At 52.9% G+C, this 15,851-nt stretch overlaps 2 protein-coding genes across 2 annotated transcripts; both read left to right on the top strand.

Annotated features, from left to right (window-relative positions):
* Positions 1-3,852: 3,852 nt before the first annotated feature.
* LOC101769929 (nudix hydrolase 18, mitochondrial) lies at positions 3,853-5,033 on the top strand. Its single transcript, XM_004953779.3, has 2 exons — positions 3,853-4,343; positions 4,443-5,033. Exons 1-2 carry the CDS (start codon positions 3,960-3,962, stop codon positions 4,542-4,544), a joined length of 486 nt encoding a protein of 161 aa, XP_004953836.1. The 5' UTR covers positions 3,853-3,959; the 3' UTR covers positions 4,545-5,033.
* A 2,556-nt stretch (positions 5,034-7,589) lies between these two features.
* On the top strand, positions 7,590-11,744 carry LOC101770337 (probable peroxygenase 5). The gene is made up of 6 exons (XM_004953780.2): positions 7,590-7,760; positions 7,874-8,002; positions 8,196-8,281; positions 8,433-8,530; positions 8,637-8,762; positions 11,488-11,744. Exons 1-6 carry the CDS (start codon positions 7,682-7,684, stop codon positions 11,621-11,623), a joined length of 654 nt encoding a protein of 217 aa, XP_004953837.1. The 5' UTR covers positions 7,590-7,681; the 3' UTR covers positions 11,624-11,744.
* Positions 11,745-15,851: the final 4,107 nt, after the last annotated feature.

Below are 15,851 nucleotides of genomic sequence, written 5' to 3' on the forward strand. Positions count from 1 at the left end.
CCCTAGTACCCTACCCTGCCTAAAAATGTTCCTAGGCATGGAGCTCGAGATAAAGAACATCGAGAGCGTGAGTCGATTGCCGACGAGTTGTTGCTGTACATGCGAGGCAATTTCGAGCAGGACTTTCAGGCTCTTTGTTGGTGGCTCGACGCATGTCTGAACTCTGAACAATGGTCACGAGCTGGGCCGTTGATCGAGCGTCATAACAAAATGCAGTTATATCTGCAGGCCTGCAAATCAGTATGGACGTCGATCTGAACTCACACACATATCCCATATTCCTATATCCGATACAAGATAAAACAACATTCACCGGTCGTGTGCATGCATGTGTACATTTCTTCGCGTTTACACGCCCGGCGCCGACGTGCCAACAACCGTGGGGCCGGCCGGGCACGGCACCTCTGTCCTCGTCGGTCAGTCGTCGTCGATCTCGTCGCGTCACGCCCCCCAACAACTACTGCTAGCAGGCGAATAGCAACCGCACGAAGTGTTATCCTAGCACGAAAATGCAGTGCCCCCAAAAGCAAAGCTCTTGAACATCATGGCGTGGGATTTATTTCATCTTTTCATCATGGGAATGGAAAGAGAGAAAGAAACAAGGACACTGGCCCGAAACGGCCGGAAGGAAACAAAGCGGAGATACACCCACACGGCCACACCTGACACCTCCCAACAGCTGCACGCACGGCGGTGGCCCGTGGCCCCCGGCCCTGGGGCTTGCTTGTCTATGATCCGCGGCAGCTACCGGCGGGGCGTCGTGTCCGGCCATCAAGCTCGATCGCCTCCCATCAATGCGTGCCCGTGGTGGCGGAGACCGCGCACGACGCCACCTGCCCCAGCTCGACATGGCTGGCCGGACGAGAGCAAACCTCTGGCGTGCATGCATGGCATGTCGGAGCGCCACGGCCGGCCGCCGATTGGTCGCCGCGGCGACGGCGTTGTTTAATTGGGTTCCGGTGGGTGGAGCTGCAGGCCGCGGGAGACCCGTCCGCTTCGGTCGCGCCGCTGGGTCGCAGCCGCGCGCGCCATGTCGTCCCTGGCCTCGACGCCCTGGTCCCCAGCACCACACGGGCTGCTGGTCCTCCCGGCCGCTCGCTGTCACGTCTGCTCTCGCCGAGTAATGGCTAGTACTGCTACCAGTTGTGTTGCTGCGCCGCGCCACCAGTGAATGATTCAGGAAAGATTTCAGGTCATCATCCGTAGATCACATCGTGTGCTTGCCTGCTTGGTGCAGATTTTGGTTCGATTGTTGCAGCTTCCGAGCCATTTACGGCCAGAAATCTGTTGGAACCGAAACCAACCGGGGATGACTACTGGACGAGGACACTAGGCCCGACTGCCACCAACCACCTGTCGGGAAACTCGGGCGACTGCCGTTTGCCTGCGCCTTTTAGAATGAACGTGAACCTGGCTGCAACATAGCCAGTTTCCGATGGCTGCGTGCACGCAGCACACACGCGATTTCCACTCAGTTTCACGTCGGTGCGTGACAACGCCAGAAATGACGATGCGCTGAGGCTGCCCGTTTTGTCAAGCAGTATACTTAGACGGTTAGACCACCCACTCGCACGTGCATCTCATCGGAGACGTACTTTTCACATCCGGCACGGGAGACGTCGTCACGGCGGCTAGCTGGGGTTACACACGGTGGTATTTTTGTCACGTGGGCAACAAAATTGCATCGATTGCCAAGGAGTAGTAGTGTATTGTAGATTGTATAGTCCTTGGCTTCTTGCATTTCGCCATTGCTAATGCTCGAGACCTGTTTTAGACCACAGAAGAGGCTGCGACGAAAGAAAAGGATGGCAGCCCGTACGTGTGAATCCACACCATCAGCCGGCTGCGCGAGTGTTCTGGTTCTCTGTACATTCACAAGTAAAGATATATTAAGAGAACTGGCCACGACACAACACAAACAAATGCAGTAGTAGTGTGTGGACACGGCAGACACACATATAACTGATGATGCAACTTGCTTCGCAAGCATGATCACTGCCGAGATGCACAAATGGCTTACTTCCATCATGCATAAACAAAGCCTAGCTCTGCCCCCGGCGACACGGAGCAGCAGCGACGTCACTGACGACACGGGCAGACGTGATAGACAAAGGAATGAAGTGATGCGAGCATACCGCTGCGCGCGGCCATGGAAAAGATGGACTTGGCCATGCACCAGCGCCGATGGACTTTCAGGTTGTCAACTAGGGCAAGGAAACGCCACGATGATAAATACGCAGGTGAGCAGAGCAGCGGGGAGAGCGTGTGCGCTTACGCGCCGGCGCGGCCGCGGCGGCCGACGACGACGAGCGCCGCGAGAGAAGCAGCGGCGAAGGACGGGTGGTTCGCGCGCGCGCGGGGACGAGAGCTGATACGCGCTTTTGCTCGCTATCGTCTCCCTCCTCGCCCTCCGGGGGGCATCTTCTGCTCCCTGACTTGGTGGACGCGGTCTATGGGCAAGCGATGTCGACCTGATAGATTATATGATGGTGATGCTTCCTTCGGGTGGTGGTTAAGTGTCTTCTTTTTATTTTATTTTTAGATTTTCTTAATAGGACAATAACACTGAAGATTACGGAACAAAACAAAACGGGGAATGAGGCTTTGCAATCGAATTCCCTGTTGTGTATTTTGTCTCAGCTGGTGATCCGGATAAGTCTAGTGAACTAGCTTCTGATTATGGTTTCACCCCCATTATATTTTTGTATTGGCTTCCTATTACAAACTTCCTTGATCTGCCTAGAGTTATGGACTAAAACGATGTTTGTTGCATGTGAACTAGAACAAACTTTGTAGAATTTTGAGTATACGCTTTGGCTACTCATAAAAATTATTCCAATCCCTACGTTCTAGATAGAAAATGACATGTTTTAGGTCAACTACTTCCTCCGTTCCAAATTGTAGGTCGTTTTAGCATTTTTAGATTCATAGTTTTTTCTATGCACCTAGATATATATTATGTCTAGATACATAGCAAAAGCTATTAATGTAAAAATACCAAAACAACCTACAATTTGAAACGGAGGGAGTAGTTCATACAAGATTCAGTAACAATCTAGAAGACAAACCAAAAAGTAGCCTTTTGCAATGTTTAATCTCTTATGTATGTTTCACAAGATCATTTTTGTGCGAAAACTATTGCGCCTTGGGTGTAGTGGTCAGAGTCGTGGTTGATTTCATCCGCAAAGGATTCAAATTCTCATGTTCATATAGGAGTATTATAAAAAAAGATCAAACATTGCTTTTATGGCTAGCTGATGTGGATGGTCTAATATTAAAAAAATAAGCTAGATGGAGTGTGGAGACAACATCTAAATCCGAAGTTGGAAAATGATGATACAAAATCAAATTTATTGCAAATAAATACTTTGACTATTATCCCTTGTGTACACACGTCATGGAAAGCTTAGTGGTTTGCCCAAGGTCAATTTTTGCAATATCTAGATAATTTGAATCGTAACTGACAACAACATGTAAGATAAAAGCATTGTTACTAGAGAAACCTAGAATGCGTGTCACTTGTCAGCATAGCTACTTTCCACAGAAGTCAAAAATATCCAGCAAACTAAGCCTTGTACGAAAACTGAACACATCTGATTCACGCGGCTCAGGAGGCGTCTCTGAATCCCTCTGATCGGAGTGAAATCCCCCAGACGCCAGACCAACCTGAGGCTGAGGCGAGGGCAGCTCCATCTGCCACAGAAGATCCGGCTGGCGTGTCCACGTCCCCAACCAGACCTCGCTCGTCCATACTCCAGGCCCATGCATGTTACCCAGTTGTTCACTCGGCCCCTACGCACCATCACCACCAGCCTCTGCCATTGACTTGACGCGGCTATAAAATCCCGCGATCCCCAGCTCCATGGCCGCAAACCAGAAGCTGCTGCAGCATCCATCCCTCAATCCTGCTCTCGAGCTCCAAGCAGCCTCCAACGCGACGACCGACCTCGCCTGCATCCATGGCCGTGTTGGTGGCGAGGCAGGGGCGCGAGCTGCAGCGCTACAGCCAGCGCACCGGCGGGCGCATCGTGGTGGGCTGCATCCCCTACCGCGTGCGGCGCGACGACGGCGAGCTGGAGGTGCTGGTGATCACGTCGCAGAAGGGGCACGGCATGATGTTCCCCAAGGGCGGGTGGGAGGAGGACGAGTCCATGGACGAGGCCGCCCGGCGCGAGGCCCTGGAGGAGGCCGGCGTCCTCGGCGACACCGAGCCGATGCTCGGCTTCTGGCACTACCAGAGCCGCCGCTACGCCGACCAGACCTACGAGGGCTTCATGTTCCCGCTCCGCGTCGCCGACGAGCTCCACCAGTGGCCCGAGATGGCCTCCCGCAAGCGCACCTGGGTGAGTTTAAATTTCAAGACCACGAAACAAACACCCATTTAAACCAATGCAAGAACATGTCATCTGACCGTGCGCGCTCCATCGATTTGATCTGAACAGGCGACGGTGAACCAGGTGATGGACGGGTGCCCGCACTGGTGGATGCGGGAGGCGCTCGAGAAGCTCGTCGCCCGGCACGCCAAGCTGCAGTCCGCTCTCTGATTGGGTACCTAACCAATCGGAGACGAGGAACCTCGCGGCCGGCGGCGACTCCGGCAAGAAAGGATCGGCAGCACGAGCGAACCGACGCTAGCGTGCGCGCACGAAGTCATCACAGCTCTCTCGGTGCAGCGGCAGGCCGGCCGGCTCGGATTTGGTCGCCCTCACCGGAGAAGAGAGAGACGACGGGGCGCACCGCGCGGATGGATGCCGGCGATGCTTTCCTGACTCCCGAGACGCGGAGTCGCCGTTGAGGCGGCAGGTTCAAAATAATTTATTTAGCGAGCAAATGATTGGACAGAATGTACACAGAAACCCAACAGGACGCGTCGTAGAGAACAGAACAGCAGAGCAGAACAATTCACGATTCTTTGGAGTAACAGAACAGAGTGTAAATTAGCGCTAGTAACTTCGTTTCTTGGTGCCATCGGAATTGAAACAGCTGTTCAAGAAAAAATTTAGCGCGCGCGCACAATTTCTCGTAAGTACGTACTACCAGTACTCAATTAAGCGGTAAAGTTGCTCAGAGACAGCGACGTCTGAACTCTGAAGCTCGTAGTCCTCTCCGTATGCATGTGCTCTGCAAGTAGCAGCTTTGCTGCCTGCATGCCTAGCAGGCAAGAACATGGATCCTCTCTCTTACAGTTCAGAGTAGAGCTACTCCACCACGGATTGGTCATCAGAACACACCCTGCATTCCGTTTGGTGATGATCTGATGATAGCCAGGTTGGATTGGATCGGATCGGATCGGATCCATCCAGTGCCCGCAGAAGCTAAGCCAAGAACCAATAACCGTGCCGTGCCGGAAACTGACCTGTCGATCCGGTCCCGGAGCAGCGACAGCTCCGGGGCCCCGGCTCGGCGTGGCAGTGTCCGTCACGCAGCTGTGCCTGTGCGCCGGGACGTCGCCCTCGCCGTTTTTCTTGGCCCGCCGATAAGAACGGGACGGGCCGGGGCACCACGTGCCCGCGCGTTCCGCTGCCTCAATGAGTAGTAAACAAACGACTCGCGCCCTCGCCGCGACGTGCCGACGGCGACCCCCTCCTGCCCTGTCATCCCCGCTGCTCCCTCCGATTTTATTTTTAGCCGAGACTGACTTGACCCGGCCCTGCCACAAGCTCCAGGACAATGTGCAAATGCAAGCACTTTTGTCTGGGACGGTAAAAATTATCGCGACAGGTCGGCAGGCTGACGAGGCAATCGGGTGATGATTAGTCTGGAAGCCACTGGTTGCGGGCCACGTAGGCTCGGGGGGCGCCGTTCGTCAAAGGGGTTAGGTGGCCGCGCGCCGGAGGGCTAGAGGTAGACGTGAGCCGTGAAACGAAACCAGTGACAAGTCGTCGCCCTTGCAGTGCCGGACGGGGAGAGGATGGCATAAACAAACCGGCCGTCGCCGCGGAATTTTCGGCCGCGTCGGACGCCACGCGAGCGGGACGGGGATGAGGAGGAGGAGGACGGGATGGCGCGGCGCCCGCTTCGGCTTGCTGCTCTCGTGGACGCGAGCTCTTGTTGGGTAGCGGGGGGTAGCGATTGTTCGCGACCCCGGCGGTGAATTTCGGCGAGCCGGCGGTGATTTTTCCTGCACGGGTTTTGCTACCGAGTACTGGCGAGGGATAGTAGACGACAGCACCGGGACAAAAACGATCACGTCGCCGGAGATGGTGAAGAGATTTTTCGGATTGGTGTAGCAGAGTTTCAGCAGGATCTTCTGCCGAGGATATCGTTCGTCTGCGTCTCAGCAAAATCTCAGTTTCAGCCTCATGTAGCAACGTTCGTTCGCCGGGGTTGTTCTTGCTCATATGATGTGCAGATGTATATTCTAGCAGCTCCGTTACTAGTCTTCCTTCACTGGCTGAGACGAACAGCTGCAGCTATAGTAGGCTTAGTAGCCTAGTACGAAATGCTCGCGTGGTTGCCGTCAGCAATGTGCCTGCCCCCAACAACTTGAACGGGCTGGTTCAATCCGCGGCGGAAATGCCAGAAATAATCGTCGTCGTCGGTCTAGCGTCCCGGCGGAACGAGCCTGTTCAAGCTAAGGCAGCTGGGCCTCGGTGTGTGGCTGGTTCAAGTTCCGGCCGTGGGCACTGGGCAAGTTCGGGTGGTGGTCCCGGTCCTAGTCTACTAGCCACTTGACACGTTCAAGTCCCGGCGACGAAACGCGAATCTACAGGAGTAGGAGGAGGAGTAGGACGGCGTCCTCGGCGACGGTGGCGGCGCGGTTGGTGCCTTTCCGAGACACGCGCAACAGCGACGGGCTGCGGGAGTGCTGGACCTAGCCCGCTGTTGTAGTTAGGATCGTGGGCTGGGCACTCGGACCGAAATGACTGGCTCCAACGTGTGTATTTTCTCGTGGGCCGAATGGGGTGAGCCTGCTCTCTTCTTTTCTCGTGCCTGCATAAATCTGCACAGCCTGTGTACTACTTTGTAGCAGGCCTATGCAAAAAAAACTGGGCCAGCTACGTATACAATACGAGCAGGCCTGGGCGATTGCACGCGGTGGCCTATTCCTCTCAGCCCGCACGCGAGATAAGTGGCCGCTTGCACACGAAATGCGCGGCGGCCGCTTTGTGTTTGCCGAGACGCAAGAAACCACCGCCACACCAACCGTGTGGAAAGCAGCGGCACACCAAGCCATCGCGGCCTCGCGGCAATGGTCATGGCCCGTGCCGCAGGAACAAGCCACCTCCTGGCCGCTGCTGTTCCTCGGCAACACCTGCCGTTGCTTCTTCTACCTGTCTCCGAGCGGGAGTGGGGGGCAGGGCTGATCTTTCTCATCTACCTCCAACGGCACAACAGGCAGCACCCAAAACAAAACTTCTGCTAGATCAGAAGCGTGTTTACATGGAAAATTTGGAAATCTACCTTTGCCAATCAACCATGCATTGGTATACGACACTCAATCCAGCACAGCACTGTAGTAGTAAATGAGAGGATACCCCATTCTGTAAAAAAGTAAATGTGAGGATATCGCGGATGCTGCTACTGCGGTTACGAAGCCCGTCCTATAAGGGCGGCGCGCGTCCTGCACAGATCGAGTTGGTGCCCACACACCTCCGGGAAGGACGCAGCAGCGTCAGGAGACGGGAAGGGACAAACAAACCAGCGGTCAGCGCGCGAGAGACGAGGCCGAGCCGGAGGCATGGGTTCTCGACGGGCGCTGCCTTCGTCGTGCCCCGGGGCGGCCGCGCCGCTCCTGCTTCTCCTGGCGGCATCCTTCGGTATGTTCTACCGGCCGAGACGCAGGTTCGCCGGCCGGCTTCGTTTGTTTGATCCGCCCCCACACGTTTTGCTCATCGTTGTTGCGTTTATTTGTGGATTTCCGATCGAGAAGGTGGTGGTGGTCACGCGGCGGCCGGCGGCGCTCCGGGCTCGGGCGCCGGCATGACGGAGCTGCAGAAGCACGTGGCGTTCTTCGACCGCGACCACGACGGCATCGTCACCTTCGACGAGACGTACCAAGGTGAGCAGGCGCGCGCCGGGCGGGCTCTTCCGCGTGAGCTGAGAGGCTCTGCTGCCACATTCCGTTTATTTTTGGGCAACGCACAGCCGTTCGTCGCGGGTCTCCTGCCTGATTCCGGCAAACCAGGCCGTATTTTTTGGTGCGTGCTCACGCGTGTCTATGGTGGGTGGATGCATGGTGGCATGGCACGCAGGTCTGAAGGACGTCGGGCTTGGAGCTGTCGCGGCCAAGGCCAGCGCCGCGCTCATCAACGCCGCCCTCGGCCCCAAGACCAGACCTGTAAGGCTGTAACTGCATCTCATCGCTCAACGTCCCCTCTACTAGTCTCCTGACTCCTGTGGATGTCACTCAAGCACACACACGATTATTACACGCTCTACGTTGGATGCGAATATTGTTAACTTTTCCCATTCTGTTCAAATGCTTGCAGGATAATGCAAACTCGTCCTCGAGCATGGATATCTACATCCAGAACATTCAGAAAGGGAAGCACGGGAGCGACACAGGCGCGTATGACGCTCAAGGAAGGTCCGTGCATACACTAATGCATGATGCAACTAGTTCTAGATTGTTGGTCGTTTCAGCGTGTGTATTCTACTAAATGTTCTAACGACAGTTCCAAAATGATCTGCAGGTTTGTTCCTGCGAAGCTGGACGAGATGTTCACCAAGCACGCCAAGACCGTGCCAAACGCCCTGACACAAGACGAGGTGGAGGAGATGCTCAAGGCCAACCGACAGAGCAATGACGTCACGGGATGGTAATAAATCATGATCTGATTTTAATTCGTTTGAAAAAAGAGAGTAAAATGCACTATCGGTACATGACAAGTAAGTGTCATCTAAGTCTCCGAACTCTCAAAATGCATATTAATTGGGTGTTTGGTTCCATTAGTCCACTTTAGTCCATGGACTAAAGTTTAGTCCTACTCTGTTTAGTTCCATGGACTAAAGTCCATCAATGCAGTTGAACAAAGATCCTTTTACCCCTTCTACCTACCACCTGGTACCCCTGTTCTGGTGCCAACTTCTGGTTCTGGGCGCCTGCTACAAGCTGCCTGCTACACAATCATCGTCTTCCAATCCAAGCCGCCATCAAAATCAAAAGCTTCCCCAGCAATAGCACTGATTTACCAAAGCAAAGCAAAGCAAAGCGAAGGGCGCATTCCCTGAAAAAAGAAACCCCTACCCTCCCCTCCCCTCCTCCGCCCACATGGTGCTCGAGGCGCAGGCCTCACCGTCGCCGCACCACTCACCGAATGCGGTGGCGGCGGGGGACGAGTGGCTGGACACGGAGGACCCCCCCTCCCCACCGGCGTCACCGTTGCCCTGGTGAGCTCCCCTCCCGCGAACCCCTTCACAGCTGTCGTCGTCGCGTCGCGGCACCACGCCTCATCCACCAAGTACCTGCCGCCGCGCGCCGTGTCCCGCACCGCCGACCCGGACCCCGCATGCACCGCAAGGTGGTACTCGTGGAGTGGGGGCCGCGCGGCGGGAGGGAGGCCGGCGACGGGGGCTGGGCGGGAGGGCGGCGGGAGGGAGGCTGGCGGTGGGCAGGACGGCGGCGAGGGCCGGGTGGGAGGCCGGCGGGAGGAAGGCCGGCGGCGACGGCGGCGGGCGGGAGGACGGTGGGGCCCGAGCGGGAGGCGGTGGGAGGGAGGCCGGCAAAGGGAGCTGGGCGGGAGGAAGGGCAATAAATGAGGGGCAGGGTGTCCCAAGGACCCTTTAGTCCACTTTAGTCCACCCTATATTGACTAGAGGACTAAACACTTTAGTCCACCTATTTGGCACTTTAGGGATTAAAAGTGCCAAAAATGAGTGGACTAAACTTTAATACTGGGTAACCAAACATGCCCTAAAACCTCTAAACTTTGCTAATTGGTTTACGTGAGATCCAAAGCACAGTTACTTAGGTTAATCGCTCACGTGTCTGCTGACGTGGCGCTGGGTGGGACCCCTCATCCTCTCTTTCTCCCTTATCGCCATCTTTGGTGCTGGCCAGCGCCACCATTGCTCGCTGCTCGGCCCATCCACCCCGCCATCACTAGGCATGACTGCGCTTGCCCCGACCTCACGATGCTGAAGCTGGCCTTATCCGCTGGCGTCCAACGTGCCGCCAACGCTCGTCCCGACCCCGACCGCGCTCTCTTCCCCATCCCTCACAGCCACCGGCGAGCACCTCCCCTCCCTGATGCACTCACCTGCACCCTCGTCCATGCGTTGTAGAGTTGGCGATCGCGCCGCGCGATTCGCATCATCTATGCCCGCGGTCGACGCTCCACCAATGTTTATGTTCATCGCCCCGCTGGGGAGAAGTCCCGGGTCAGCGGAAACGGAGGGGAAAAAATCCAAGCAATGATCTTGCTTACCATTCACCAACACGGCCGCAAAATCGAAAGATTGAAATGGACACAATCATTTCTAATCCTTTGACCAATCAGCGTTGCCTGCATAAATCGAATCTTGGGCATAAACGGCAGCGGCATGTAAGTAGTTGCGCAACTCATTTTAACCAATTGATTGATTGCGGCTATGCAATGGTAGGCAATCTTGCTAACGCTCCAGTGGGGTAGGACCATGGGCGAGCGGCGGCGCGGGCACGCCTTCAAGCCCCACCACTAGCCGTGCATCCATCACGGGAGGTTGAAAGGGAAGGTGTTGGGCTGAGGACTAGAGCAGAGGAGAGAGAGAGAGAGAGAGAGAGAGAGAGAGAGAGAGGAGAAGGAGAAGAGGTAGGAGAATGATTGCTCCGCGAACTTTCGGTTTCGGCGATGTTGGTAGCATCCGCAACCAGCATGGGATGACGGCGAGGACTGAGCGGCGCGGCGGGGGCAAGCTCGAGCGGTGCATCTTGGCGGAGCTCCGGGATGTCTCGGGACTTGGGGGGAGCGGGCCTGACGGCGGCTCCGAACGACGCGGCGGGGACGAGTCCCGTGTGGTGCGTCTCGGCGGAGCTCTGGGATGCAGCGGTGGGGGCTCCCCCGAGTGGTGTGCCTCAAGCTTCAGGAAGATGCGACGTGCTTCATGGCAACTCCGACGCTGGGGCTGGCCTTGGCCTTTGGGCGACATCGTGCACGAGCGGCCCTGCACGGGCGGACAGTGGCGATCTGGCACGAGCGGACGATGGCCGGGGCCGCGGACCATCGTGGGCGGATGGTGGCAGCCATGGCCCTGCGGGTCAGCACGGGTGGATAGAGAAGGGAGGTTGGGTTGACATGTGGACCCCACGTGTCAGGTCCCATCATCGTCTGCCACATATGCAGTTTAACGCGTGTCATGAAGATTTGGACCTCGTGTGAACCAATTAGCAAGTTTAGGAATTTCAATGTATATTTCGAGAGTTTGGGAATCTAGGTGATACTCACTGCTAAGTTCATTTACCGTTAGTGCATTTCACTCGAAAAAAGAAATTAAAATGATGTGCATTAGCTTTGTTCACTGATGACGGCTGTTCTTGTCATGGCGCAAATTCACTCGACAACGCAGGCTTGGGGCCAAGGCGGAGTGGGAGATGCTGTACAGTCTCGCCAAAGACAAGGACGGGCGCCTGCCCAAGGACACCGTGAGGGTCGTCTACGATGGGACCCTCTTCTACCAGTTGGCGCAGGGGAAGAAGGGCTAATTCAGTTGTAATCTGATTTCAGCGACAGTTAAGCATGGTTAATTTGGTTGATGTGTAGCAAAAAGCAGTCAGTAATAAATACCATTTCTCGTTTTTAAATGGTTGCCTCCAGTCGAGTCAATACTCAATACCAAGCAACAGTTATTTTCTTTCAGTCGGACAGTCGGATCAACCAAGCAAATGTATTGTTTTTTCTAAAAAAATCGAGAGCATGTGTATTGCGGTTCCTGACTTGTGGCCTTGTGGGCCGTGAGCTGCCCTCCTGCAGCTACGTGCTCCCTCAGTTCCCGTCCAAAACAAGCCACGTACATCCAGGTCCAGCGTTGTTAGAAATGCCGTGCATTCCAAATCTTGTGTCAAATTGATTCTGAGGACAAAGGTGCAATGCCCCCGCGTCATCCTGAGCAGGCGACTCGGGCGGCTCCCTCGCCTCCCTGCCGCTAGCCAAATTTCCGCGCCCCAGCGTCCGCCGCTACCGGAGCCGCCTGCCGAAAGCCCGGAGAGCGGCAAGGAAGGTGGTGGTGGGGCCAACTCTCCCCTTCCCCTTCCTCCCTCCTATTCCCCTCACCCGAACCTCCCCTTCCTCCATGTTTTCTTGCTGCTCCGGTGAGCTTTGTTCTTGACGGCCGGTTCCGCATGGTAAAGGCTTGATCCGCGCTGGGGGAGGCCGGATTCGTGCGAAGGGCGGTCGGATCTGCACCATGCCGCTTCGGTCCCGGAGAGCGCCGCTTCTGCTAGCGTCATCTCCAATGGCTGCCCTCATGACCCTTGGTGCGGTGGCAGCACAACTCGGGGGCCTCCGCGCGACGGCGGCGGCGACGGCTCGGGGGTCTCCACATGGTGGCGTTGTCGGCATGAGCGAGGCCCTGGGCAGGTGGCTCGGGGGCCTCCGCTGGTCGGTGTGCATGGCAGCGGCGCAACCCGGGGGCCTTCGCGCGTCGGAGGCAGCTCATGCGTGGCTCGAGGGTCCACGTGGTGGCGTTGTCGGCAGGTACAGGGCCCTGGGCAGATGGCTCGGGGGCTTCTGCTCGTCGGCGCGCGTGGCGGTTGCTCGCGCGTAGTCCTTGGGCGGCGGCGGGCAGGGGGCTTATGGCCCTGTTATGGCAGAACCACCCAGATTAACCCGGCTAAAGTGTACTCATCGTCGCCTCATATGCGAGCAGACACTTAAATCAAGTTAAAATGGTAGCCCCGTCGGGTTTCACCGAATAAACTACTTGTCTCGGATCGAAACAAAGCATACACATACGAAGGCGAGTCCAGAGATTGCAAAAATTCATATACATTATTACAGGTCCCAATTGAGTTATTACAAACTAAGAGTTCAAATGTATAAAAGGTAAAGTTTAGAGTTCAAAGCAGAGGAAAAGTAAACGATAAATCTAACATCGATACACAATACTATGGTGAAGTCTGCCATGATATCAAACACCACGATCCTCACCGATCGAGGAAAGGTCCCACTTGATAGTCCATCCCGAAGGGAGCTGGGATGGCCAGGTCAAACTGGCAACCAAGTCAACCACAAAACCTGAAAAACATAGCCACAAGCGAGACTGAGTATACTAATACTCCGCAAGACTTACCCATCAGGTGGTGACTACTCCACCGACTTCTAGACATGCAAGGTTTTTTGGCTGAGGAGTTTGTTTTGCCAAAAGCATCTAAAGTAGGTCCTTACTTTCAAGTTTTAGCATCAGGTTCTAGTTGATTAACCATTCTAGGTAAGCACCTACTTTAAGCAAGTATGGTGAACAAGCAAAACTTATCAAGCATCATTAGTAATCATCATACTTGTTTCTCCTATTCATTAGTGCAGAAATGCAGTCAAGCAGTCTCAAACTATGAGAGACAGATGATTCGAATCGAGTTTCTTAACCTTGCAAGGTGAATCTAAACCCACGACATATGCGTACCACATCGGGTCCACACATGTCAGCCATCCCCATCAATCCCCAGGCACGTGGGCAGGGCCCACTTCCCTTGGATACAATGCCCCACGGTCCCGGAACGTTGTCGTACCGTGACTGCACTTGTACCCACATGTTGCAGCAGGGGAACCCAGTTGCAGAGAGAGTGGGGATCAAGCCATGGTTTGGGGTCAATCAGTTACTAGGCTTCCCTATCCCATACTAGGTATGAGGTTAGTACTTTCAAACACTTGACCACAAGTCTAAACATATTTTGACCTTAGCAGCTTTCTTCTAGACAGACGGGACAATCCACCAATTCAGAACATATTGCTCGGCCCCATCCGTCATCCTTATGGTTGCAACATACGTAAACAGGCAACTCTTATAACTCGCGAGTGGCAGGAAATCACTCGACTTTTACCGAGTCCCTATTTAGCATTGCATCTACTCAACCTATCATACTAGTATTCTAACATAGGTACCTAGGATCATGCAACTAAGGTTTCAAGCAACTCCTATGAACTTAATACACAAACATAAGTAACATAAGTAGTGCGTAATTTTAGGAACTAAGGTTTTGCTCCGGGGCTTGCCTTGTTTCCCTAACTCAGCCTTGGGCTCTTCCAAACTTTGGTTCGAGCCTTGGTTTGCCTTGATCATGTTCAGCTTAGCAGGAGGGTGTCCTTCTTCGCGTTCCGAGCCAAACTCGTACGTTCCATTGGCGAGGTTAGTTTTTATATGAGATGCATATGCATAAGATTTCATTTATAACTTTTCATAACATAGGTTGCATCTCGTTAATTATTGCACAAGCATAGGGTGTATTTTGGACCACATTTACTTATTTACTTAAGATGCTCTTAATTTATCTTGTCTCGTGTGTTAACTTGTGAACTCTGGTGGTTGCAACTCCTACAATCTGCTCAACTATCGTATCCAATTTTTACCCATCATGTTCATTTGTTCAACGATGTTAAAGAACCTTATTAGAAAAGGTGTTGATTAACCTATGAGTAATTCTTTTACTAAGTGACCATTTTTGACTAAGCATGACTAAGCAATTTGCAAGATTTAGTTATTATAACTCACACTACTCGAGCAACGAAGTGTAAGATAATAAAGCAAATGAGTCCATAACAATAAAAACCTAGTTCTAATAATGCATTAAGGTAACCGCATGTAGCCTATAGTGATACATAGCAACCATTTCATTTCACAAAGTAGGCGACAAACATGCTTAGTGGCTTGCCTTGGTTTTCTTTGGGCTCAAACTTGATGTCTATGCCGGCCTCGGCTGTGGGTTCAAAGGTCACGTTCCACGGCAAATTGCTCTCTAAAAGAATGAAATGTGGGCATGCATTAGAGATGATGCTACGAGTGCAAATGCTCATGAAATGCATGAAACTTGGGAGGATATCTAGTGCAAGAAGTCAGGAACTCAACAACAGCACATCTACAGCTTAATAAGGCATAAGTGTTTTAGTGCAGGCCTATCCAGAAAAGAAAGAAACAACAGCAATGATCTAAATGTTGAAAAAGAACACAAACTGACTACCAAAGACAATCCTGAGATAGCATGGTTGGCATTATTTGTAATTGATAGAACATGTATAAATACAATATCAGGATTTGGTTCCACAATTAGCTAAGCATATACTAAGTTAGATATGCCTATGAGTCCTGTAGGAAAAAAAATATCAACCACATCTCCATGACCAAGCATATTTTTGTCGTAAGGGAACAAGTTTAACGAAAACAACAAGACTAGCCTCATGTCACTAGGAGGTATGATGATTTGCCTAAGGATTTCAATTATGCATGTAGACTAATAAAAGTGATTTCATAGTTTTCCTTTTTATACAATTGTTTTAGCGTGATTAAAAGGGCATAAAGCCAAGGTCACATTTTGTCAAGAACAAAGATCCTATCATGCTGGTAAGGAACTTTTAAGTGGGACGACAAGACATAGTAGAACTACATAACAATTTAAGAGCTATTGAATCATATAAAAAATACAATAACTAGGAGGGAAACTAATTTGCACGATAAACTAAACAGGTACAAAATTGCAAGATTAAAATCATCTGTTGAGAAATGATTATGAAATAAATGGTACTGACAGAAGACAACTATACAAAGTCATGAGAGTTGGATTCACCTCAAAATCAATTTTTAATGTGGAGATATAACATAAACAAGATAACTACCATTAAGCACATTAAGTCTAAAAAGGCTTGTAAATCAACCAGAAAAGTATCAACATTATTTTTCCTGGATCCTATGTGGAAAAAAAAGGCTAATAGAGGTGGTTTCAT

Source organism: Setaria italica, chromosome I (assembly GCF_000263155.2).
Source record: "Setaria italica strain Yugu1 chromosome I, Setaria_italica_v2.0, whole genome shotgun sequence".
In the NCBI taxonomy this organism is placed as follows: Eukaryota; Viridiplantae; Streptophyta; class Magnoliopsida; order Poales; family Poaceae; genus Setaria; species Setaria italica.